The sequence below is a fragment of the Sciurus vulgaris genome (genome assembly GCF_902686455.1).
Source record: "Sciurus vulgaris genome assembly, chromosome: 3".
In the NCBI taxonomy this organism is placed as follows: domain Eukaryota; kingdom Metazoa; phylum Chordata; class Mammalia; order Rodentia; family Sciuridae; genus Sciurus; species Sciurus vulgaris.
In genome coordinates, this window is record NC_136463.1 from 154,357,058 (window position 1) to 154,384,664 (window position 27,607).

At 36.7% G+C, this 27,607-nt stretch overlaps 1 protein-coding gene across 1 annotated transcript in view; it reads right to left on the bottom strand.

Moving 5' to 3' along the window:
- Window positions 1-27,607, bottom strand: part of C2CD6 (C2 calcium dependent domain containing 6) — a gene marked incomplete at both ends in the record, with an annotated part of 101,203 nt that overhangs the window by 56,844 nt on the left and 16,752 nt on the right. Inside the window, 3 exons of the mRNA XM_079130395.1 lie at window positions 3,739-3,884; window positions 5,268-5,319; window positions 6,671-6,760. Coding sequence (XP_078986521.1) covers window positions 3,739-3,884; window positions 5,268-5,319; window positions 6,671-6,760 — 288 coding nt within the window. The remainder of the gene's footprint in view (window positions 1-3,738; window positions 3,885-5,267; window positions 5,320-6,670; window positions 6,761-27,607) is intronic.

Sequence of the window (27,607 nt, forward strand, 5' to 3'; positions counted from 1 at the left end):
AAGAATTCATGATTACTAAGCCAATATTACAGAAAATACTTAAATAAATTCTACACACAGAAGAAAAATTTTAAAAAGCAGAATTCGGGACAGGATAAATCTCATTAGAATAGTTAAACACATGACAAATAGGAGCAAACCTATAGATAAATCTAAATGGTAGGAAATAATAAACACCTCTCTATAATAATGTTGAATGTAAATGGTCTCTACAATTAAAAGAAATAGACTGGCAAATTGCATTAAAAACAAGACCCAACAGTATGTTACCTGCAAGAGACATACCTCTCAGGCAAATATCCACAGGCTGAAAGTGAATGGACAAAAAGTAAAATTTCATGTATTAAAAAGATCAAACAATACGATCAAGTGGGTTTCATTCCAGGGATACAAGGATGGTTCAGCATATACAAATCAATAAAGGCAATTCACTACATAAATTGACAAAGGACAAAAAGCACATAATCATTTCAATAGATACAGAAAAAACCTTTGACAAAATTCAGGATACAATCATTGGGGATTGTTTTGATAAACTTTACATGCCAATAAAGTGGAAAATCTATGAAAAATCTATGCATTTCTAGGCACATATGCCTTATCAAAATTGAAGCAAGAGAACATAGAAAACATAAACAGATCAACAAGCAATGAGATTGAAGCAGTAAAAAGTCTCCCAACAAAGAAAAGACCAAGACTGACTGGATTCATGACTGAATTTTTTTAAGTCCTTCAAAGAAGAACCAACATAAATACTTCTCAAATTATTCCATGAAACACAAAGGAAAGGAACACTTCCAAACTCATTCTACAATAGAGTATCACCCTGAGTTCAAAACTGGACAAGGACTCCTCAAGGAAAGAAAATTACAGGTCAATGTCCTTGATGGACATAGATGCAAAAATTCTTAATATGACATTTATAAACCAAATATATTAAAAATTAGATAGAAATATGGAAATACAAATGAAAGAAAATACAATAAAACCACTTACAAAAAATATGAACACATTAAAAAAAAAAGATTAAAATTTCTCCTTGTTGAATTAATTAAAATGGGAGACACCTCTTTCCAGGGTTTCATTTTAGAGTCTACCAGCTCTGGGGAGGTGTGAACTCTGATTGTCAGATACAGATTCAGTCTGTTCCTCATTGGTTCCAACCAAAATAGGCAAAACTTCTTAGGGGAGTTTGTATGGTGAGCTCCACTCCTTGACCACAGCAAGTACTAAGGGTATGTTTTCCATTGCAGAGCTAAAGTCACCCGCAGTAGCCCTTAGGGACAGGGCATGACTATAGTAGAACTTATGACCAACACTCTCACCTGCTAGACTGATCCTGATTGTGCTGCACTCCATTTCTCAAGAGCTTCCATTTGTATTCTGGGGATAGCAGGGGATGGCTAGGGTCTGAGTTACCCTGACAAATCCTAAAAATACCTCTGAGCATGGGGAAGGTAGCTGCCCACCAGGTCTGGTGTGGGGTGGGGTGTGGCAGGCACGCTTTCCACCAATGCCAGTCAAGGCACTCCCATTCCCAGTCCCATTCCACATCCACACAGACTGGCTCCTTATCACGAAGCAAAGCTCAGACTGCCAATTTCAAAAGGAAAGGTGCTCCAACTTCCTCTGAGCGACAAGCAATCTCACTTCCTGCTGCCCAGAGGCTCCAACAGGTCCATGCTCCAGGCTCAATGCTGAGCCAACAACCCAGGGAAAAGAGAATAAGTGGTCACTGAATCTCAGACTCTCTCCCTCTCTGCTCCCCTCATTCCTCCTCCTCACCCTCTCTCTGCAGGGACTTCTCATCTCCCATGCAGGAAGCCTAGACAACAAAGCCCCACCATAGATGGTTCCCCTCCCCAGCTCTCACTGAATGTACAAGAAAGTGCTGGGAATCTCTTCTCTCTCACTGTTGGCTATGCAGGATGAAGGTTTCCTTGTGTATTTGCCAGATGGTGGAGTCTGCAGTCCTTGAAATCACTAAATCTTTTTCTTTTGGTTCACACAGAAGGGGAGCTTCCCCTCCCCCACCAAACCTTCACACACCTGACAGTGGCATAGTTTCTTTCTTTCTAACAAGCTCCACCATGCCTGGTATTTTTGAGAACTTGCCAATCAAGTTGAGGAGAGCTATTTGCAAAATAAAAGAAAACATGAACTTATCCAGCAAAACTGTCTTATTTGTTGCTTTTTTTTTCTCATTATTTCATATTCAACATTCAGTTTGTAAAAATACATGGAACACAAAGGAAATGCTTTAGAATTTCACTAAAATTCAACTAGCATAATAAAACTATTAAGAAATAATTGGGCTTTAATAAATGAATCCTGCAAGTCTATGAAATAGTGTCACCATTTTTAAAAAAGGAAAAGGTTTTAGATGCATCTAACAGTCTAAGAAGCTGTTTAACTGTAAACAGAAACATAGCAAGTCCTGGTGTGAGAGGCAGTTTACTGAAGTGTGGTCTGAAGTCAGAGTGCATATATTACAGCTATTCCACTTACTACTAGCTCTATGGCCTTAAGGAAGTTCTTTAACCACACCGTACTTCAGTTTCCTGTAAAATGAAGGATTACAAAAAATAATATTCCTACAAAATAGAACCCCAAGAAAAATGGAGGGACAGTAAGACTTGGGGGAGGAGAGGAATTGGCCAAACATTAAACCTCTCCCAGTGCACCCTTTCCCAATAACAAAGGGCCCTGAGGGGATAAAGCAAACTTCCATCCACTCCCAGATTCATCCCCAGCATCTCCACCAAAAGCAAACATTTACCCCTTCCCAACCCCAGTCCATTGTGAAGGAAGGAGGCAAATACTGAATGCTGGGCCCTAAACTTTGACCTTCTCCCATCGCAAATCAGTCCTAAATGAAGGTACAGCAAATACTGAAACTCTGGGAAACAATGGATCCCAGAGAGAGAAAAACAACTGGCAAGATTTGAGTACTCATCCCTCAGGATCTGGACTCCTATCTCCCCAGATAATAATGAGTTTCAATCTTTTTACAACTACCCTCCTAAGTTAAAGTTTTAACCTGTACAACTAGCCAAACTGCATGTCCGCAGTCTCCAAAGAAACTGTAAAACCCAGACTCCTTCTGTAACTTGGGGGCCAGCTCCATATTCAGAAGAAAATGGGCCCTCCTGTGCCTGATTCAGGGACCTCGCTGCAAAATAAATGAAAACTTGCTGATCTGAGGTTTGCTCCTGTCTCCTGCCTCCTGCCTCCATCATTTGTGGGCCATAAGCTTACATTAAAAAAAGGATGATAATAAGAGAATGTATATGTACATCTCTGTGGCTGTGTGTGTGACATATAGATTTTCAAGTCTATCTCTTGAGGTTGTTTATAAAGACTGAATATATTCATCTGTGTAAAAATAATTAAGAGTTTATATAAGGGAAAGTCAGAAAAGAAGGAAGATGGAAATAAAAAAGGGTGGAAGAAGGTAGATGAAAATGAAGACCAAGATAGAAAAAAAACATACATGATAAACAATCAAGATCACAGACGATAACATCTCAGGAAAGAATCCACTAAGATTAAGTATTTCCCAGCAAACTGTTAAAAAAATTCCACTATAGTCCTTCGTACAGAAATAGAATACCATAAAATACCAAAGAAAAAATCAGTACTTTTCTTTCTCTCCTACCCCTTAAAAAAGACATAATTAGGGTAGAACATTCAACAATATGGAGAAACATTATATCCTGAGGAGAATTTTAACTTTACCTGCACAGAAAAATACTTAATTTCATCAAACTTAATTACAGTACTCCTTTCACTGTCTCTCGAAAGCAAGGTACGACGTTTTGTAGATTTCACAATGTTGTTTACAGAGATGCAAATGAACAAATCAATGAAATGTTGTGAACTGGCTGATAATAGAATGTTTAGGAAACAAATTTTGTTGTAATTGAACAAATACACATTATGAAATTCATTCATTATAGAATTCAGGCTAAGTCCTAAAAAAGTCAATCAAGTAAATAAAGAAGGTAATTGTATATATACTTTACATAAAGTATATTAAATCAAGAAATCTTAAAATAATATTTGGCCCATAATTGATAGATACAATATGATATACATCATAATTTCTTTGCAAAATTTTCTATATATTAACTTTCAGGTGTATTCAATATATAGTTGAAATATTTTCTAAACATACTATGTAGAAAAATTTTAAAGTCAGAAAAATGTCACTCGGAATAATTATTTTAATTTTAAGGCAACAAATTAGAGCCAAGTGTTCACCTTAATATATACTCCATTTATATTGTACTGATCTGTTTTATTATCTTTCATAGTACTCCAGGCATTAAAACAATTTTGTTTTCATGATTTAATTATCTTCACAAATCTCCACAAGAATATTTTCAAAACTTCTCTTCATATAAAAAGAAACACCAAGTCTCCATAATGAGTATTTTTACATCATAAGTCTAAAAATAAGCATTCTGTTTATTTAAGGGACTGGTATAAAACAAATCATTTAAGAGAAGCATATTATAACTTACAAACAAATTAGTATTATATCCAAGAAGATAATATTCCTTTAATTTGCATCATGATTGGAATAGATTACAGATGTTCAAGATTCTTTTGTCACTTCCACATAAGTGTGGAGTTTCCTTTCTCTGCCCTTGAATCTGAGCTGACCTTATGATTACTTAACCCATAAAATCAATGGACATGACTAGGACTGGGACTAAGATGGGTGACAGAGACACTCACCTATGGTATAAAATCAATAGAATACTAAAATCTTTAGTAAACAAGATAAAAAATACTAGCATATTTTGAAATTAAAATCAGTGTTGGAAAAAAATAAGCATGATGGACCACATAAAAGAATGAGAACTCTGGGCTGGGGATACAGCTCAGTATTACAGTACAAGCCTGACATATGCAAACCACAGCACCACGAAAGAAAAAAGAAAAATCATGAGACTTCCAATCATTTCAGTTAAGCATTCCAGTTAAGCCCAACCTTCCAGTCATCCTCATTAAAGGACCAGACATGTGAATGCGCTATTTGAGATAGTACAGCCCTTTTGAACTGCAGGTAACTGCAGCTGCCCAAGCTGTGGTACTGTGAAGCAGAGGTACCATCGAGTGGATGCACAAATAATGACTGACAATAAAACTGTTAATGTCTTAGGTCCCTAAAGTGTTGGAGTGGTTTGTAATGAAGCAGTGAATGGCTAAAACAGTAAGATATAATCATACTTTGAGTTTTAAACCCAAAGAAAGGATACGCCTCTGCACAAAATTTCTGCAGTTCTTTATGTGAATAGCCAGGCAGCCAACCTACAACCATCAAAACAAAAAGAGAGTGAACGCATGTTTTATGAAGTTAACTTTTCTTCCAATTCATACTGAACTGTATTTAAATTTAAAGACTAAAGTTCACTTTATTGTTTTTTTTTCTCATTAGATATATTATTTATCATTTAAAATGTCTAGTTAATGGAAAGCATAAGAAAGAAGCAGAGAGGAAAAAACACTCAGCAGAGTATGTTCCAAATAAATTTAAAGAAACAATAACAGAAAGCAAAGGAAGAGTTCATTATTAACTTAAATCTAATCATCAGTCTGAATTGTTTTTATTTTATATTGGGTAAAAATTATAAAACACAGCACACTGTACATTAAAAATAAGAAACATGCTTTGTTTTGAATAAGCTCTTTTACCCAGTATCCTAAAACCACTTAATTCATTCAACACTCATTCATCGGGTACAATATGCCACAGACCAAGAAATATTCATTATCTCTTTAAAGGTTTTTTCTAAATGTTAAAGAAAATTGTACTTTGTGCTTTAACCATAAAACCAAATGTAAAATGAATATAGGAAAACTTTAATTTTAATATGCACTATTAAAGTATATTTAACCATGTTTAGTCTCAGAAAACAATAAAATTAGAAGAAACTTAATATTAGAGATTGTACGTGACAGGAAGTAGAGAAGAGGGACAAGTAAAATTCTTACACCCAGTAAGTTCTCTAATAGTGCTATAAAAGAATAAAGGTATATTCTTTATTCTTATAAAGGAATACCATGATATTTCACAGTTTCAGGTACGTATAGATCCTCATGTCTTGTATTCTAAACCACCCAAAATAGACTAATGGACTTTTCTGCTTCTCTGCCTGGATAGCAGATTCTGTGTGTGCGCACGCGTATGTGTGTGTATATGATGACTATGTTGGCTTTTGTTTCTGTGGGATCTTTTTGGATAGGGGAGGGGTGTGGAGTCAATTGCAAACTTTAAGTCAATCTGGCAATAAATATAATCACTTGAAGAGCTCGATAAAACACTGATTCCCAGGCCCATCTTCCCGAGATTCCAACTTAGCAGATCTTAGATGGTATCCAAATTAGTGATTTGAAAAAGCATGACAAGTAATTCTGATATAACAGGATTTGGGAATCCCAAATATAAAAATCATTGTTTCTGTGAATCAGGTTGATTTCCATAGTTTCAGTGATTATTTCAATGTTTTTCTGACTCATAAAAGAGAAAACTTCATAAGTGTGTTTTCAGAGAAGATCATTTTCTGCACACTCTTTGATTACCAAATAATAAACATTAGTAATGCTTCATTTCCAATCATAAATAATTTATGCTGGGTTTTTGAGGGTTAATCATACATACCACATCCCCAAATGGCACCAAAGATGGTAGCGCAGATGGTGCTATTTCCAGTTCTTCACTCTCAGACCCTTGAAGAGTTTTTCTCAGCATCTACCATGTAAATAAACAAAAGCTTTAGAATAAAAAAGAACATAACTAGACAAAGGTAAATTCAATAATTATCTAATGAGTATCCAGTAAGTATCAGGTACTCCAGGCAGTGAAATACTAATATAACTAAGAAACTCACTGCAATTCTCAATAAATTTATCAATAAGTAATCACAGAAACAAAAACGTACACAATTAAATATAAAATCAATAAGGGAATCATGAAAAAGGAGAAGAGTGCTTTTATACTTATTAGTATAAGCAATGACCTAGTCAGTTTGTTAAAAGGTTGAACAAATGGAAGGACATATTGAAAAACTATATATATATTAAAAAAAAAGAGCTCCAAAATGTCCTAGAATGGGAATCACCTGAATCTGAATTTCTACTCAAATAAAAATATGTCAAAACAAGGAGAGCAAATGAGACCACACAAGGCATGTGCCTCTAATATTACTTGAAAAAGAATGTCACAAACTTCAAATTTCCTGTAAGGAAAAAGGAATAAATACAAATTCCAACAGAGCTTTCCCTGAAAGTCCTGTCACAAACTATGGGGACAGAAATAAAGAGAAGAAAACTCATAAAAGAATCTGTGAAAAAAGCAGAGAGAAGTGGGAACCATAAAGAAAGAATAGACATAATCATCCTAAGAAAGAGAAAATTCAAAACGAAGTACAAAATTCCTGATCACAGGTCTAGAATTTGGAGGTACAGCAACAGCTATAGAAAGGAGAACTGAAAGAGAAGAATTACAGGTGGCTTTCTCTGGGGAAGACAGACTTCTGGCCTGGAGGACAGGGAGAACGGGGTGTCCCTTGAACACATGACAGTAATGACAAAGAAGGATGTGACAAGGGGAAATTAAGGATAAAGAAACAACCAAAGAAACACAGGCCATGTTCAACCTATCCCCTCACTTCCCATCACACACACATGCACACACACAGAGCATACCTGAAGTAATTAGAAATAAGAAAAACCAGACAAACATCATTTAAAGCTATTATTAAAAGAAAATGGGAGGGGGGCTGACTGACAAAACTTTTGCCCTCCAAAAACAACACAAAATACAAGTAAATTATAGCACAAATTTTCAAACTGAATTAAACATCTTCAAAATTCACAAATTCAACAATGTTTGAAAAGAAAAAAAAAAAGTGAGTGTATATCAACTTGAGAAAGAAATTTTTTTAAAAAAGTCAAAACCACCTGAGAAATAAAGACAAGGTGCCCACAGTAGCGTGGATTCAAATGAAACTTGATAAAGGGCACTGGAAAAGATAGGAAGCCAAATGAAAAGAATGAAAATGATAAAGAGAAATAAGTATAGAAGATCAGAGAACAAAAATTAAAACTTTGCTAAGTACCAAAGAAAATTTTAAAGGAGAAAAATGACAAATACAACATATGAAAAAGACATAGTAAGTATGACATGATACATTGAAACCAAACATTATCTGTTACATCAATAAATATGTACTAAATAAATAAATATGTACTAAAGGAAAAGGATGTTGAAATGGGGTCAATGATTCACAGAACTGAAAGTCTATGCTTAATATTATTATGTGATCTATATTATGTGAACTATTCCAGTGTGCCCAGGACTGAGGGATTTCCTAGGCCTGTGGACTTCCAAACAGGATAGTTTTGCAAGACAGTCACTCACTCTATTAATATGAGAGATACACCTAAAATGGTGTTCCAAAAAGGCAAGTGTAAAGGGATAGGTAAAGATACACTAAATAAAAAGAAAACAATAAGAAAGCAGAAACCTAGACCATGATATGAGACAGTAGAATTCAGGTAAAATCCTACTGCATGAGACAAATGAGAAACTTTTTAATGCCAAAAGACATAATCAGAAATACATATTTAAGAGTTATAAATTTTCTAAGCTATGGAACCAATGTAGGTGCCCTTCAATAGATTAATGAGTAAAGAAAATGTGGTACATACACATGATGACATATTACTCAGCCACAAAGAAGAATGAAATTATTGCATTTGCTGGTAAATGGATAGAACTGGAGACTATCATGCTAAATGAAATAAGCCAAACCCAAAAAACAAAGGCCAAATATTCTCTCTGACATGTGGATGCTGACTCACAATAGGCAGGGGCAAGGGAGGAGTGGAGTTTTACTGGATTGGACATTGGGAAATGGTGGAAAGGGAGAGGGATGGAAATAGGAAAGACAATAGAATGAATTGGACATAATTTTTCTATTTTCATATGTGAAAACATGACCAGTGTTAACTCCACCTCATGAACAACCACAAGAATGGGAAGTTATACTCCAAGTATGTATGATATGTCAGAATACATTCTACTATCATGTATAACTTAGAACAAAAAAATAGTAGCTCAAATTCAATTTTGCTCCATTTCAAAATCTGGGACTTGAACCACTGTTTTACCCCACTTCCCACCAAGTTGCCATGTTAAGTGAAATAAGCCAGATTCAGAAAGACAAGTATTGAATGTTTTCTCTCAGAGTGGAAACTAAATTTTAAAAACAAAAAACACAAAGGAAAAGAGATTGGTGGGGAAGAGGAAAGGAATGCAGAGAGAGGGGTTGGCAAGGGAGATGGATATGATCAAAGTACATGATGCATGTGTGGAAATATCAGAGTCAAACCCATTAATTAATCTGTGCAATTTATATGATTGAATAATAAAAAAATAACTGCTCCTGTATAACACACTCACACACAAAGAAATCAGACAAACAAAAGTGTCAAGAAATAACAAATATCTATCCATAATAACATTGAAAATAAATGGTCTCGACTCTTCAGTTAAAGTCATAGAATGGCAGAGTGGATTAAATAAAAAAGAAGACACAATTATATGCTGTTTTCTTTTATTTTCTTATTTGTCCTTTTTATCTATACATGACAGTAGAGTGTATTTTGACATGCTATATATACATGAAGTATAACTTACCATTCTTATATGCTATTTTCAAGAGACACATTTCATAGTCAAAAATATCCACAAGCTGAAAGGATAAGGAGAAAAAAGATTTTTCCATGCAAATGGAATCTGAAGACAAACAGGAGTAGCCATTCTCATATAGGCCAAGGTAGATTTCAAGCAAAAATTAATCTGAAGAGACAAAGAAGGTCACTAACACTGGTAAAGGGAATAATCCAACAAGATGATATAAAGTAATAAGTATGTATGTTCCAAATGTCAGTGCATCTAATTACATAAAATAAACACTTCTTGACATTAATTCCCAGATAGACCCTAATACAATAATACTGGGTGATTTCAGCACACCTCTCTCACCAACAGGTCATCCAGACATAAGATCAATAAATATACCTCTGACCTAAATAATACTATAAATAAATGGCCCTAAAAGACATCTCTAATATAGTTCACCCAAAAACAGCTGAATTCACTTTCTTCTCAGCAAATCAAGGGAACTTTTCTAAAACAGACAATTTATAAGTCTTAGCAAATACAAAGAAACTGATATAATTCTGTGCATTTTATCAAATCATAACAATGAAATTAGAAATCAACAGCAAGAAAAAATTATAGAAACCACATAAACACATGGAGATTGGTGGGGGAGGGGAAGAGAATGCACAGAGGGGTTGGCAAGGGAGATGGATATAATCAAAGTACATCATGCATGTGTGGAAATGTCAGAGTCAAGCCCTCTTTTAAATGAGGAATGGATCATAGAAGAAATGAGAAAAATTAAAACATTCCTTGAATCAAATGAGATTGGTGAAAAAACATATCAAAATCTCTGGGACATTATGAAGGCAGTTCTAAGAGAAAAGTTTATAGCATTAAGTGACCATATTTAAAAAGTAGAAATGTCCCAAATAAGCAATCTAATCTTTCATCCCAAAGTCTATAAAAGCAGTAATGAACTAATTCCAATACCAGTAGAACACAGGAAATAATTAAGAACTGAAATTGGGGGGTGGGGTAGAAAGAAACTATACAATGTATTTTCAATGTGACCAAGAGTTGGACCTTTGAAGAAAACAAGATTGATAAACCCTTAGCCAAAGTAACCAAAAGAGTGAGAAGACCTGAATTAACAAAGTTAGAGATTTTAAAAAAGAGATATCACCACAGACACACAGAAGATCAAAAAGAACTATTTTATTCAGAATAAGGGACTATTTTAAAAACTAAAAATTGGAAAATCTACTAGATAAGGACAAATTTATGGACACTCACTACCAACCTAAATTGAACCAAGAGAACACAGAAAACCTAAACAGGCCAGTATCAAGCAACAAGACTGAAATAGTAATAAAAAGTATTCCAAAAAAGAACATGAGTTCTACCAGACTAATGCCAATTCTTCTCAAATTATTCCATGAAATATAAAAGGAGGGAATACTACCAAACTTATTCTATGAAGCCAATATCACACCAGTCAAAACCAGATAGACTCATCAAAATAAGAAAACTACAAACCAATATCCTTTGCCTCGGCCCCATCTCTCTGCCACAGCTGTTAATTCAGAAAATACCAGGCAAGGGACAATGAGGGATTGAGAAAAGACAGACACACAGAAAGAGAAAAAGCTGGGGCTAGGTGGAACATTACCCTCTGATGGAGGAATAATGACCCACAGCTAGTACAGCATGTTGATTATATAAGTTTTTTCATCCAAAGGTTATTTGTGGGAAAGTTTCAGCAAAGCAGGCAATCTGAAGGATGCAAGACTGGTGAGACAATAGGATTGTCTAGTTATGCACAGAATTATCTAGCCCCAAGAGTTGGTGCCGGAGCTTAAAGTCCCAACTGATAACAGCTCTGTGTCTTTGCATGGAGCCTCCTTGGGCCAGCATCACTACAGTGATGGGGCCATCTTGACCTGCACCTTTGCACAAAGCAGTCATGAAGCAATCAGAGATCATGGTTCACATCACCACTCTCCACAGTCTTCAATGAACATGGATGCAAACATCCTTAACAAAATATCAGCAAACTGCCTCCAAAACACATTAGGAAGATTATATGCCATGATCAAATGGGTTTCATCCTGGGGATGCAGGTTGGGTCAATATTTTAAATCAATAAGTGTGATTCATCCCTTAAATACAATCAAGGAAAAAAAATCACATGATCATCTCAATAAATGCAGAAAACTTCTTGGACAAAATCCAGCACTCATTCACGTTAAAAACACTGAAGAAACTAGGTGTAGAAGGAACATTCCTGAATACCCTAAAGGCTATATATGATAAGCCCATAGTTAATATCATACTAAATGGAGAAAAACTGAATGTGTTTCCTCTAAAATCAGAAATAAGACAAGGATGTTCATCTCACCACTCCTATTCAATGTAGTTCTTGGAACTTTAGCAAGAATAATCAGGCAGTAAAAGGAAATTAAAGTGACACAAACAGGAAAAGAAGAAGTCAAACCATTTCTACTGATGACATAATACTATATTTAGAAGACCCAAAAACTCCCCCAGAAGATAGCTAGAGCTAATAAACAAATTCAGTGAAGTCAAAGGATACAATATCAACACACAAAAATCAACAGCTCTTTATATACTCCATTAAAAAATCCACTAAGAAAAAAATCTAAAAATTATTCCATGCATAATAATCTCAAAAAAATATTTGAGAATACATCTAACAAAGGAGATTAAAGACTTCTATAATGAAAATTATAAAATATTGAAGAACAGAAGATGGAAATACCTACCATGTTCATTGAGAGGTGGAATTAATATCATCAAATGGCCATATTATCAAAAGCAATCTATAGATTCAATGCAATTCCCATCAACATACCAGGGACATTCCTCCCAGATTTAGGAAAAATAGCCCTAAAATTTATATCGAAGAGGGCTGGGGAGATAGCTCAGTTGGTAGAGTGCTCTCCTTGCAAGCACAAGGCCCTGGATTCAATCCCAAAAAATTACATGGAAGAATAAAAGACCCAGAACAGCTAGAGCAATCCTAAGCAACAAGACCAAGGATGGTGGCATTACAATAACCTAATCTCAAATTATACTATAGAGTTATAATCACAAAAACAGCATGGTATTGGCATAAAAACAGATATGAAGACCAATAGACTAGAAGACACAGAGACAAATTCACATAATTACAGTCACCTGATCCTTGATAAAGTTTCCAAAAGTATAAGTTGGAGAAAAGATACCCTCTTTAACAAATGGTGCTGGGAAAACCAGATTATCAATATGTAGAAGAATGAAACTAGATCCCTACCTTTCACCCTGCACAAAAATCAGTTCGATGTAGATGAAAGACATAGGAATTAGAACATAAACAGTGAAACTACTAGAAGAAAACAGAGGCAACACTCCAACACACTGGAGTGGGCAATGATTTCCTTAACACTCCTAAATTTCAAGAAATAAAATCAAGAATCAATAAGTGGGATGGAATGCCATCAAATTTAAAAGCTTCTGCACAGTAAAGAAAACAATTAGTTCATAAAGAGAGAACCTTTGACAATTCTTCTAACAGAAGATTAATAACCAGAATATATAAAAAACTCAAAAGATCTAGCACTAAAAAGACTTAATAACCCACTCAATAAATGGATGAAAGATCTAGACATTTCTCTAAAGAAGAAGTACAAATGGCCAACAAATATATGAAAAAATGTTCAACATCCTTAACAATCAGGGAGTTTCAAATCAAAACTGCACTAAGGGCTGGGGATATAGCTTGGTTGGTAGAGTATTTGCCTCGCAAGCACAAAGCCCTGGGTTCAAATCCCCAGCACCACACACACACACACACACACACACACACACACAAAAAAAAAAAAAAAAAAAAAAAAAAAAAACTGCACTAAGATTTCATCTCAACCCAGTCAGAATAGTACAATCATCAAGAATACAAATAACAAGGGTTGGGGTCATAGATCAGTGATAGAGCACTTGCCCAGCATATATGAGGCAGTGGGTTTGATTCTCAGCACCACATATAAATAAATAAATATTCCATTGACAACTAAAAAAAAAAAAAAAAAAAAAAAAAGAATTCAAGCCAGGTGCAGTGGTACACACCTGTAATCACAATGGTTCCAGAGGCTGAGGCAAGAGGATCTTGAGTGAAAAGCCAGCCTCAGCAAAAGCAAGGTGCTAATCAACTCAGTGAGACGCTGTCTATAAATAAAATACATACTAGGGCTAGGGATGTGGCTCAGTGGTCGAGTGTCCCTGAGTTCAAGCCCCAGTACCCCCCAGAAAAGGAGTACAAATAACAAGAATTGCTGGCAAGGATGTGGGGGGTGGAAAGTACACTTATACATTGTTGGTGGGACTCCAAATTGTATAACCACTTTGGATAGCTGTACAGAGTTTTCTCAAAAGACTAAGAATGGAACCACCATATGACCTAAGTATTCCACTTCTTGATATTTATCCAAAAGATCACATCAGCATACTGTAATGATACATACATAAATATAAATAGCAGCACAACACACAAGAGCCAACTTATAGAACCAACCTAGGTGCCCATCAATAGATGAATCAATAAAGAAGATGTGGAATATATACACAAGAGAGTCTTAGCCACAAAGCAGAATGAAATTATGTCATCTGCTGGCAAATAGAAAGAACTGGAGAAAATCATGTTAAGTAAAATAAGTCGATCTTAGTCAAGAGTCAAATGTTCTCTCTCATATGTGGAAGCTAGAAAGAAAAAAAAGAAAAGGAAGAATTCATAAAAATAGAATGGAGAGCAGCAAAGTAGAAGCAGGGAAATGGATGAGCGAGGAGGGAAGGTAAAGGGGAAGAACCGGGAATAAAGTTGACCAAATTATGCTATGTGCATTATGAATATACCACAATGTATTCTATTTTTACATGTAACTATAATATGACAGTTAAAAATAAATACCCAGAAGGAAAACCAATACAGAAAAGCGATCAGAAGGAGGGAAGAGGGAAGAGAAAGGAATAGTAATGGGGACTAAAATGAAGAAAACTATGCTATATGCACTTAAGAATATGTCATAAATATTGTAGACATATTATGTATATCTACAATGCACTAAAAATCTTTTTGGTAAAAATACAAAAAAAAGAAATCAGAAATACAAAATCATTTTTAAAATTTTACTACCGAAAGCACATATAATCCAATAAACATATAGAATCTAGGAGAAGAAAAGATAACATGAAAATAGAAAGGAGATGTTAGGGAAGGGGAGGGTGACTAGGGGAAGGCGAAAAAGGGAAAAAGAAGGAAATGGGGGGGTGGATATGATGTACAAAACTGTCACAATGAATATCATTGTTTCATGCAACTAATATGAATAATTATAATTTTAAAAAATTATAATTTAAAAATAACTAACACCAAATAATTATAATTTTTAAATAATAATTATAATTTAAAAATAAACTAATTTAAAAATGTCTTTAACAAGGTTCAATGAATGTATTAAATTTATATGTAATTTTTGCAGAAAAAAACTCCAGATCTGACTTTCTTATGGAAATTGAAAAGTTCACAGCAATCTGTTTCTCATAACCCTCTGCAATAAGATACTTGTAATATAGATAACTCCCTCCCATACGGAAAAAAACATAAGTATTTGTGTTGCTAGTTTCTATTCAAGTTCTGTATTTTAAATTTATATGGAACTTTGAAAGATGCTGCATGATACCAAATGGAGTAAATATTTTTCTTTAAAAAATAAAAAGGAAATTTTGTCATTTGCAATAACATGGATGAAACTGGAAAACATTATGCTATTGATAAAGGACTACACAGAGACAAAAACTACATGATCTCATATATGGAATCTAAAAACACTGAACTCACAGAATGGAGAGAAGGTTGGTTATTAGAGGTTGGAGAGGTGGGTGGGTAGATGGGAAACCTCCTCCCCAATCACATTACTACCTTTTTATTTTTCCTGCCTCAGCTAAACAGAATTCTCTTCAATGGCAGCAGCATCAGTCAAATAAGTCCTTGCAAAATTCCTATCAGAATCTTGAGCAACAGTTCTAAATATGCCTCATAAAGCCTCTGACACGTCCTAGAATTTCTCCTGAACCTGCAGAGAATTTTGATTTCAGTCATTTCCACCATGCCTTTCATCTCTCTACCTTTGGCCCCACCTTGAATACAAACTCGTTGTGGCACTTTTATTGAAAAGTCTGGATATCATATACATTGTCTACACTTCCTTCTCCACTCTGCTTCATTGCTTCATTTGATCCACTCTGCTTCATTCCATACTTTTCTTTGAAAACCTGCCAACTTATATGTTTGCTTTTTCCTAGAATACTTCTACTTTCTAACCCTAAATGAGTAGTCACTATACTTATATTAATTAATTAATTAATGTTTACCAATATGCTAATACAACTATATGCCTGGCACAAGGTAGATTCCAGCTTGAAGTATTCTTACTCTCAAGAGTTTCAGTCTGGTGAAGACAGATAAGTAAAAACTAACTGCAGTTTCAATATATTAAAAAAAATGGTTGCCAAAATAATAACAATAACAACAGCAACAATAGAAGGGAGATCAGCAGAGCAGAGCAAGTGGATCATGGGGAGGGAGAAGGTGAGGAATAGGGAAGGGTCTGGGGAACGAGACTTATCAAATTATGTTATGCACATGTATGATTATGATATAATGAATCCCACTATTAATGTATAATTATAAGTTCTAATTAAAAACAACTTGGCATGAAGAGAAAAAATTATTGCCAAGAAGGGAAGATTTTGCCAACCTTCCTCCAACTCAATTTCCACATAAGAAGAGTTAACTGATTTGATTGTCTAGACCTTACCATTCATCATACAAGTTACGGGTACATGGAATTGGCAAATCAAAAAAGATATTTTTCAATCTTCTTTTTCCCTACCAAGCTCAAAAGCAATGGCTCCTTTTATCCTCTGGAGTTTTCTGTAACTATGAAGCAAGGACACCCACAACAGGGTCCAAGCATTATCCCCTAGAGTTGCAATAGAAAACATTAGAAATTTTCATTTTTGAAAATGAAAGTAAGGAAAGTAAGTGTAAATTGGTTGGCTCTGGGCAGCAGACAAATACCCTGAGGAAGTGTTTCAAGCTCAGTGGGGTTCATGTAAGTGCTTTATACTTTCCATGTGATTTCAAGGCACTGCATTTCCTAATGACGTGAACTGATCAATTGTGTTCCTTATATAACTGAATATCTAGTCTGCTAAACCATGGATAAGAAATGATCATTTTAAAAATTCATGATTACACGTGGCTGCCGCCATTTTGAGACAACAGCCAGGCCCTGTAGGACCCCTGGCCGGACTGACTAAGTCCCGTCTCCAGGATTCCTCAGCCCAATCGATCACTCCCTGCCTCTGGGGCCCTCACATCAACTGACTGCTCCCTGCCGCCGGGACCCCCAGACCAACTGACTGTGCCCTATCACCGGGAACCCAGACCAACTGATTGCACCCGGCCTCCTGGATCCCAAAACCACACCAAACACACCCGACCTCCAGGACCACTGCCGGACCAACTGCATCCTGTCTCCAGGACCTCCAGCTGACCACGTCAACCCCTGAGCTGCAGCTCCCCATTTGCCAACACATTTGGAAGCCAGAACAGCCATCTTGGATAATCCTGGAAGCCGTAGCTCCAATCTTCGGGTGGGGCAAATCCCATCCTGAGACGCCTGCTGGAGGCTTGAAGCTCATTGTCAGGTACCTCTCATGCATCAGGCTACTGAACACTGGGAGGTTTCATTAGTATATGACTATTATACAGTAGATTTTCTTTTTTCTCCTTTTTTAAAAAAAAATTGTTTTTATTCTTTACGTTTCTTGCTTTCTTTTCCTTCTGTTTACCTGTTCCCTCAGAGTCACTTTCTCCCTTATTTACATGATGTTATTGTCCCCATAGGGGCTATTTGGTCTAGGATTGCATAGTGTTTGATTTGGGCACTGATAATATTGATCTCCCCTTAAAGAAAGGGTTTTGGAAACCTATAGGGCCACTGTAAGCCTATAGGGGGAAATCTGCAATACCCCAGATCTGCAGCGCTACAGGGGAAGATACATGATCAACATGAAAAAACAAGGGAAAAAAATGATCCAAACAAATCTAGATTCTATAGTAATAGAATCCAATGACAGTATGTTAGAAGAAATGTCAGAAAAGAACTTCAGATTATACATGATTAAGATGATTCGCGAAGCAAAGGATGAGATAAGAGAGCAAATGCAGGCAATGAATGATAATACCAATAAGCTGAAAGAGCACCTGCAGGAAGCAAAAGATCATTTCAACAAAGAGATAGAGATTCTCAAAAAAAAAAAACAAACGGAAATCCTTGAAATGAAGGAGACAATAAACCAAATAAAAAACTCAATGGAAAGCATCACCAACAGACTAGACCACTTGGAAGACAGAACCTCAGACAATGAAGACAAAATATTTAATCTTGAAAATAAAGTCGCCCAAACAGAGAAGATGGTAAGAAATCATGAACAGAATCTCCAAGAACTATGGGACATCATGAAAAGACCAAATTTAAGAATTATTGGGATTGAGGAAGGCACAGAGATACAAACCAAAGGAATGAACAACCTATTCAATGAAATAATATTAGAAAATTTCCCAAACCTGAAGAATGAAATGGAAAATCAAATACAAGAGGCTTACAGAACACCAAATGCACAGAATCACAACAGATCCACACCAAGGCACATTATAATGAAAATGCCTAACATTCAAAATAAAGATAGGATTTTGAAGGCCACGAGAGAAAAGCATCAGATTACATATAGGGGGAGACCAATACGGATAGCAGCCGACTTCTCAACCCAGACTCTAAAAGCTAGAAGGGCCTGGACCAACATATTTCAAGCTCTGGAAGAACATGGTTGCCAACCAAGAATCCTATACCCAGCAAAACTAACCTTCAGATTTGAAGATGAAATAAAATCCTTCCATGATAAACAAAAGTTAGAAGAATTTACAAATAGAAAGCCTGCACTACAGAATGTTCTCAACAAAATATTTCATGAGGAGGAAATGAAAAACAACAATGGAGGTCAGCAAAGGGAGGGACTACCTTAGAGAAAAACCACTCAAAGGAGAAACCAAGCCAACTTAAAAACCAAAAATAAACCAAATGACTGGGAATACAAATCATTTCTCAATAATAACCCTGAACGTTAATGGCCTAAACTCATCAATCAAAAGACATAGACTGGCAGAATGGATTAAAAAGAAAGACCCAACAATATGCTGCCTGCAAGAGACTCATCTCATAGAAAAAGACATCCACAGACTAAAGGTGAAAGGATGGGAAAAAACCTACCACGCACACGGACCCAGTAAAAAAGCGGGGGTTTCCATCCTTATATCAGATAAAGTGGACTTCAAGCCAAAGTTAGTCAGAAGGGATAAAGAAGGACATTTCATACTGCTTAAGGGAACCATAAATCAGGAAGACGTAATGATAGTAAATATTTATGCCCCAAACAATGGTGCATCCCTGTACATCAAACAAATCCTTCTCAATTTCAAGAATCACATAGACCACAACACAATAATTCTGGGTGACTTTAACGCACTGCTGTCACCACTAGATAGATCTTCCAAACAAAATCCAACCAAAGAAACCATAGAACTCAATAACACAATCAATAACCTAGACTTAATAGACATATATAGAATATTCCATCCATCAACAAGCGGATACACTTTCTTCTCAGCAGCACATGGAACCTTCTCGAAAATAGACCGTATGTTCTGCCACAAAGTAGCCCTAAGGAAATGCAAAAAAATAGAGATACTGCCTTGTGTTCTATCAGATCATAATGGACTGAGAGTAGAAATCAATGACAAAGTAAAAAAAGGAAATTACTCCAACACTTGGAGACTAAATAATATGCTATTGAATGAAACATGGATAACAAAAAACATCAGGGAGGAGACTAAAAAATTCTTAGCGGTCAATGAGAATGATGATACTACATATCAAAATCTCTGGGACACTATGAAAGCGGTACTAAGAGGAAAATTCATTGCATGGAGCGCATTCTAGAAAAGAATGAAAAGTCAACAATTAAATGACCTAACATTACAGCTCAAAGCCCTAGAAAAAAAAGAACAGAATAACAGCAAAAGTAGTAGAAGACAGGAAACAATTAAAATCAGAGCCAAAATCAGTGAAATTGAAACAAAAGAAACTATTCAAAAAATTCACATAACAAAAAGTTGGTTCTGTGAGAAAGTAAACAAAATAGATAAACCCTTAGCCACACTAACAAAAAGAAGGAGAGAGAAGACTCAAATTACTAAAATACATGATGCAAAAGGAAATATCACAACAGACACCACTGAGATACAGAACATAATGAGAAGCTACTTTGAAAATCTGTACTCCAACAAAATAGAAAGTACCGAAGACATTGACAAATTTCTAGAGACATATGCTCCTGCCAAACTGAACCAGGAGGACATACATGATTTAAACAGATCAATATCAAGCAATGAAATAGAAGAAGCCATTAAAAATCTACCATCCAAGAAAAGCCCAGGACCAGACGGATTCTCAGTTGAGTTCTACAAGACCTTCAAAGAAGAACTCATTCCAATACTTCTCAAAGTATTCCAGGAAATAGAAAAGGAGGGTACCCTACCAAACTCATTCTATCAAGCTAATATCACCCTCATACCCAAACCAGGAAAAGACACATCAAGGAAAGAAAATTTTAGACCAATATCCTTGATGAATATAGGTGCTAAGATCCTTAACAAAATATTGGCAAACCATATCCGAAAACATATTAAGAAATTGTGCACCACGATCAAGTGGGATTCATTCCTGGAATGCAAGGATGGTTTAACATCCGTAAATCAATCAACGTAATCCATCATCTCAATAGACTTAAGGATAAGAATCATATGGTTATTTCAATTGACGCAGAAAAAGCATTTGACAATATACAACACCCCTTCATGCTGAAAACACTAGAAAAAATAGGGATAGTAGGAACATACCTCAACATTGTAAAGGCTATTTATGCTAAGCCCATGGCCAACCTCATTCTTAATGGAGAAAAACTGAAACCATTCCCTTTAAAAATGGGAACAATACAGGGATGTCCTCTTTCACCACTTCTATTCAACATTGTGCTCGAAACTCTAGCCAGAGCAATTAGACAGACTAAAGAAATTAAAGGGATACGAATAGGAAAAGAGGAACTTAAGCTGTCACTATTTGCGGATGACATGATTCTATATTTAGAGGATCCAAAAACCTCCTCCAGAAAACTTCTAGACCTCATCAATGAGTTCAGCAAAATAGCAGGCTATAAAATCAACACGCATAAATCTACAGCATTTTTATACGCAAGTGATGAAACAGCTGAAAGGGAAATGAGGAAAACAACTCCATTTGCAATAGCCTCAAAAAAAAATAAAATACTTGGGTATCAATCTAACCAAAGAGGTAAAAGATCTCTACAATGAAAACTACAAAACACTGAAGAAAGAAATTAAGGACGACCTTAGAAGATGGAAAGATCTCCCATGTTCTTGGATAGGCAGAATTAATATTGTCAAAATAGCCATACTACCAAAAGTGCTATACAGATTTAATGCAATTCCAATTAATACCCCAATGACGTACCTCACAGAAATAGAGCAAGCAATTATGAAATTCATCTGGAAGAATAAGAAACCCAGAATAGCGAAAGCAATCCTTAGCAGGAAGAATGAAACAGGGGGTATCGCAATACCAGAACTTCAACTATACTACAAAGCAATAGTAACAAAAACAGCATGGTATTGGCACCAAAATAGACAGGTAGAAATTGTGCACCACGATCAAGTGGGGTTCATTCCTGGAATGCAAGGATGGTTTAACATCCGTAAATCAATCAACGTAATCCATCATCTCAACAGACTTAAGGATAAGAATCATATGGTTATTTCAATTGACGCAGAAAAAGCATTTGACAATATACAACACCCCTTCATGCTGAAAACACTAGAAAAAATAGGGATAGTAGGAACATACCTCAACATTGTAAAGGCCATACCTAAACATTGAAAAGAACATTGTAAAGAACATACCTAAATATTGAAATCAGACCAGAGACCCTGCATCTTATAGAAGAAAAAGTAGGTCCAAATCTTCACCTTGTTGGCTTAGGATCAGACTTCCTTAACAGGACTCCCATAGCACAAGAATTAAAAGCAAGAATCAATAACTGGGATAGATTCAAACTAAATAGCTTTCTCTCAGCAAAGGAAACTATCAGCAATGCGAAGAGAGAGCCTACAGAGTGGGAGAATATCTTTGCCTCTCATACTTCAGATAGAGCACTAATTTCCAGAATATATAAAGAACTCAAAAAACTCTACACCAAGAATACAAATAACTCAATCAACAAATGGGCTAAGAAAATGAACAGACACTTCACAGAAGAACAAGCAATCAACAGATATATGAAAAAATGTAATAAGAGAAATGCAAATCAAAACTACCCTAAGATTTCATCTCACTCCAATTAGAATGGCCATTATCAAGAACACAAGCAACAATAGGTGTTGGAGAGGATGTGGGGAAAAAGGTACACTCATACATTGCTGGTGGGACTGCAAATTAGTGCAGCCACTCTGGAAAGCAGTGTGGAGATTCCTTAGAAAACTTGGAATGGAACCACCATTTGACCCAGCTATCCCACTCCTCGGCCTATACCCAAAGGATTTAAAATCAGCACACTACAGAGATACAGCCACATCAATGTTCATAGCAGCTCAATTCACAATAGCCAGACTATGGAACCAACCTAGATGCCCTTCAGTGGATGAATGGATAAAGAAACTGTGGTGTATATATATACAATGGAATATTACTCAGCTATAAAGAATAATAAAATTATGGCATTTGCAGGCAAATGGATGAAATTGGAGAATATCATGTTAAGTGACATAAGCCAATCTCAAAAATCCAAAAGAGGAATGATCTCACTGATAAGCGGATGATGACACTTAATGGGGGGTGGGAGTGGGACAAGAATGGAGGAAGGAGGAACTGTATAGAGGGAAAAGAGAGGTGGGAGGGGTGGAGGGGAAGGAAAAAAATAATGGAATGAATCAAACATCATTACTCTATGTAAATTTATGGATGTGCAAGTGGTATGCTGTTACTCCATGTACAAACTGAAACAACATGTATCCCATTTGTTTACAATAAAAATAAATTTAAAAAAAATTCACACCAGGCTGGGGAGATAGCTCAGCTGGTAGTGTGCTTGCCTCACAAGCACAAGGCCCTGAGTTCAATCCCCAGTACTGCAAAAAAAAAAAAAAAAAAAATTCAGCCAAAGTAATAAAGTTAGCAAATGTAGCTGGGCATGATGGTGCACACCTGTAATCCCAGCTATTTGAAAGATTGAGGCAGGAAAGTTGCAAGTTTAAGATCAGCCTGGGCAACTCAGTGAGACCCTGTCTCAAAAAAATTAGATAATTTTTTTTTTAATACTTTTGAGCTGGAGGTGCAGCTCAGTGGTAGAGTATGCAATAGCATGCATGAGGCCCCAGGTTCCAACCCCAGCACAGGAAAAAAAAAAAAAAAAAAAAAAAAAAAAGTTGATAGATGTAAAGAAATGTCACATACTTTGGTTTTATAAAAAAAACATTTCAAATTTACTCAAGATTTCTGTGATGACAAATGGGTGTCAGTAGTATGTAAACTAGTAGATATTTTCAAATACATTTTTTAAAATCTGTCCTTTCAGAGTAAGGTGGTGGCACTTTAATAATTAATAGGAAAAGAACTATCTTTTTGAAATAAATTCATGTTAAGGTGAGAACATTTTGAAAGTGATTGGAAATATTTCCATTTCACATTATTTTGAGTGTGTGAAAACAATGTGCCAATCAATGCAAAGCATTCATAATTTCATATTTTAAGAACTTGAAAACAATTTTCTTTAAAAAAAATTTTTTGTAGTTGTCCATGAACAGCATGCTTTTATTTTATTTGCTTATTTTTGTATGAGGTACTAAGGATCAAACCCACTGCCTCACACATGCTAGGCAAGCACTCTGCCACTGAGTCACAGCCCCTGCCCAAAACAATTTTCTTATTTGTTTAAAAATCTCAAAAAAAGAGTTCAGAAGATTAGAACTCATTTTTCTTTTTAAATATAAATAAAATGCAATACTTCCAATTGGTTTCAAGCGTTAATTAATCATAGGAGATGGCATTTTACTGGAACTAAAAATTTTGTATAACAGAATAGAAATTTAAATTAAGTACTGTGATTTTACCAACCAAGAACCACTTCTTCCATATGGAATTTCAAATCTTTAAAGATATCTGGTTCAAATGTTTGGTTTGAACACCAAACACTGAAATAAATTGGCTTTAGAACCAGACCTTCCATTCACCTATCACAAAGTATTAAATCATACTTTTTAGACATAATAATGCTTTTTGGGTTTTGTACCACTAACATAAAACTGAGCTAAAAGTCATTTTCAGAAATATTATTTACCGGTTTTAATTTTTGGTATTTCAGATTTTACAAATAAATTGTAGTATTTTAAATAATGTATAAATACACATAGAAACATCAATGGTAAGTGTTCATGTTTCCTACTAATAAGGTTGTACAATCAAAGAAATTTAGACTACTTCCATAGTGTTGCCTGTGCATGTGCGTGCGAGTGTGTGTGTGTGTGTGTGTGTGTGTGTGTGTGTGTGTGTGTGTTTACATGGCTAGGGATTGAACCCAAGCTCTCATGAATTGCTAGGCAAGTGCTCTACCAATGAGCTACATCCCCAGCCCTAGATGTCTATAATCATATCTTGCTTTGCTAAATATGCCTTTCTGGAGACCTTAAACTGCCATATCCCAAATGTGCCAGAAGTCTGAGTCTACACTCAACCAAAAATTACCATCAGCATTCTCCCTCAGAAGGCTTTAAGGGAAAAATCTGTTCTTGCTTCTTCCAGATTCTGATGTCAGCCCACATTCCTTGGTTTGTGACTGCCTCACTCCATCTGTTCCTCTGTAATCACATTGCCTTTTCCCCTTCTGATCATGTCCAAAACTCCAATGTGGGGGTCCTCTCTGCCACTTCCCGCATGAAGGAGGAAATGGTTAACAGCCAGAGGAGGATGTTGGCAGTTTCTCTATCTATTACCCAAAAAACATATCCACTCAATGAACACAAAAGAGCCAATAATCTATGAGAGATGGGGCGAGACGGGTGTGGCCATACCAGCTCTGGCCTCTTACAACAACAGCATGGAGTCGCCCAACTCTCCTTTATTTATAATATACAGGTAAAGGGGGGCAAGGACCGGGAGGAGCTGCTTCTGTGATGGACAGGATACGGTGGCGTTAAGGGAGCCATGCTCTCGGGGGGAAATTCCAGAAGGAGACAGGGAACCACTCCCACGCAGCGCCACATACTCCCTGGCAGTTCCCAGAAGCCAGGCCTCTGTGTCCCATGGCTCCACCTAGTCTGATTCTGCTAAATAAGAATGGCTTCCCACACTCCAACACTCTTATTTACCCACACTTTGATTACACCTTGGGCCCAGTCAGATAATCCAGGATAATCTCCCCACACCAATATTCTAACTTTCATTATATCTTCAAAGTCTGTTTTGCTGTAACTACTACAACTATACACAATTTATACTAAAGAATTAGACACTTTAGATAAATTGGAAAAATTAGACACAAATGACCAAAACTAATTCAAGAAGAAAAAGAATATATGAAAAGGTTTATAAAAAGAAGTTGAGTTTTTTTCCATGGGGCAATCCAAGATGGCGCACTAGAGGGTGACTGCATTTCTAGTCACTCCAGAATCCAGGATTCAAGAAGGAGAGGCATTGAGAGACTCGGACTAAAATAGAGCCATGGGGTGAGTCTCCCCCACCGGGTGAAGCTCGGCCCGGGCAGCAGGCCTGGATTCAGGCGGCTTATTAGAGTAGGGCAGGGCAGCTAGAGTCTTCCCCAGGCAGCCCTGAGCACTCCAGCGGTGGGCTCCTCCCACAGGGCCAGATTCTCCAGCTTCTCAGAGCAGGCCCCCCAGTGAGAGCCTTTCTGCACAGAAACAGCTCCAAGTCCCTGAGCCAGCACAGCGAGCTCCGGCCCGCAGGTGGCTTCAGGGACCAGGACAGGGCAGCCAGGGACTTCCCCAAGCAAATCCCTCCAGTGGGCAGCGCCTTTCTAGGCTAGCTTCTCAGAGCAGACCGCCCAGTGAGAGCCTTTCTACACACAGCCAGCCACAAGTCCCGAAACCAGCGGAGAACTCTGACCCACAAGCAGCCTCTGGGACAAGGGCAGGGCAGACAGAGACCTCTCCAGGCGGACCTGCCCCCTCAGGCAGCAGGCTTTTTCTGCGGGGCGATCCAAGATGGCGGACTAGAGGGTGACAGCATCTCCAGCGCTCCAGAATCAAGGATTCAAGAAGGGGAGGCATTGAGAGACTCGGACTAAAATAGAACCATGGGGTGAGTCTCCCCCACCTAGTGAAGCTCAGCCGGGCAGCAGGCCCGGATTTGGGCAGCTTATTAGAGTAGGGCAGGGCAGCTAGAGTCTTCTCCAGGCAGCCCTGGGCACTCCGGCAGTGGGCTCCTCCCACATGGCCAGCTTCTCAGAGCAGGCCCCCCAGTGAGAGCATTTTCACACAAAGCCAGCTCCAAGCCCTGGAACCAGTAGCGGGCTAGGAGCAGCTTTCTTCGGAAGCACTGCATTATCAATTTCCTCCAAGACTTCAGGCTACTGAAGGCTGGGAGGTGATACACTGGAAATCTACAGGGACACTATAAGCCAATAGAGGAAATCTGCAATATCACAGAGTCCCACTGACATCTGACCAATATGACAAAACAAGGAAAGAAAATGTCCCAAACAAACCTAGATACTATATCAATAAAACCCAATGACAGCACAGCAGAAGAAATGTCACAAAGGGAGTTCAGAATGTACATAATTAAAACAATCAGGGAAGCAAACGATGAGATGAAAGAGCAAATGCAGGCATTGAAGGAGGAGATGAAAGAGCAAATGCAGGCATTAAATGATCGCACCAATCAACAGTAAAAAGAGCAAATACGGGAAGCAAGAGATCATTTCAATAAAAAGTTAGAGATACTGAAAAAAAACAAACAGAAATCCTTGAAATGAAGGAAACAATAAACCAAGTTAAAAACTCCATAGAAAGCATAACCAATAGGATAGAACACCTGGAAGACAGAACCTCAGATATTGAAACAAAATATTTAATCTTAAAAACAAAGTGGACCAAACAGAAAAGATGGTAAGAAATCATGAACAGAATCTACAAGAATTATGGGATATCATGAAAAGGCCAAAGCTAAGAATTATTGGGATTGAGGAAGGCTTAGAGAAACAAACCAAAGGAATGAACAATCTATTCAATGAAATAATATCAGAAAATTTCCCAAATCTGAAGAATGAAGTGGAAAACCAAGTGCAAGAGGCTTATAGGACTCCAAATATACAAAATTACAACAGACCCGCACCAAGGCACATTATTATGAAAATACCAAACATACAAAATAAAGACAGAATTTTAAAGGTTGCAAGAGAAAAGAATCAAATTACATTCAGGGGGAAACCAATAAGAATATCAGCAGATTTTTCAGTCCAGACCCTAAAAGCTAGAAGGGCCTGGAACAACATTTACCAAGCCCTGAAAGAAAACGGATGCCTACCAAGAATCTTATACTCAACAAAACTTACTTTCAGATTTGACAACGAAATAAGATCCTTCCATGATAAACAAAAGCTAAAGGAATTTACAAAAAGAAAGCCGGCATTACAGAACATTCTCAGCAAAATATTCCATGAGGA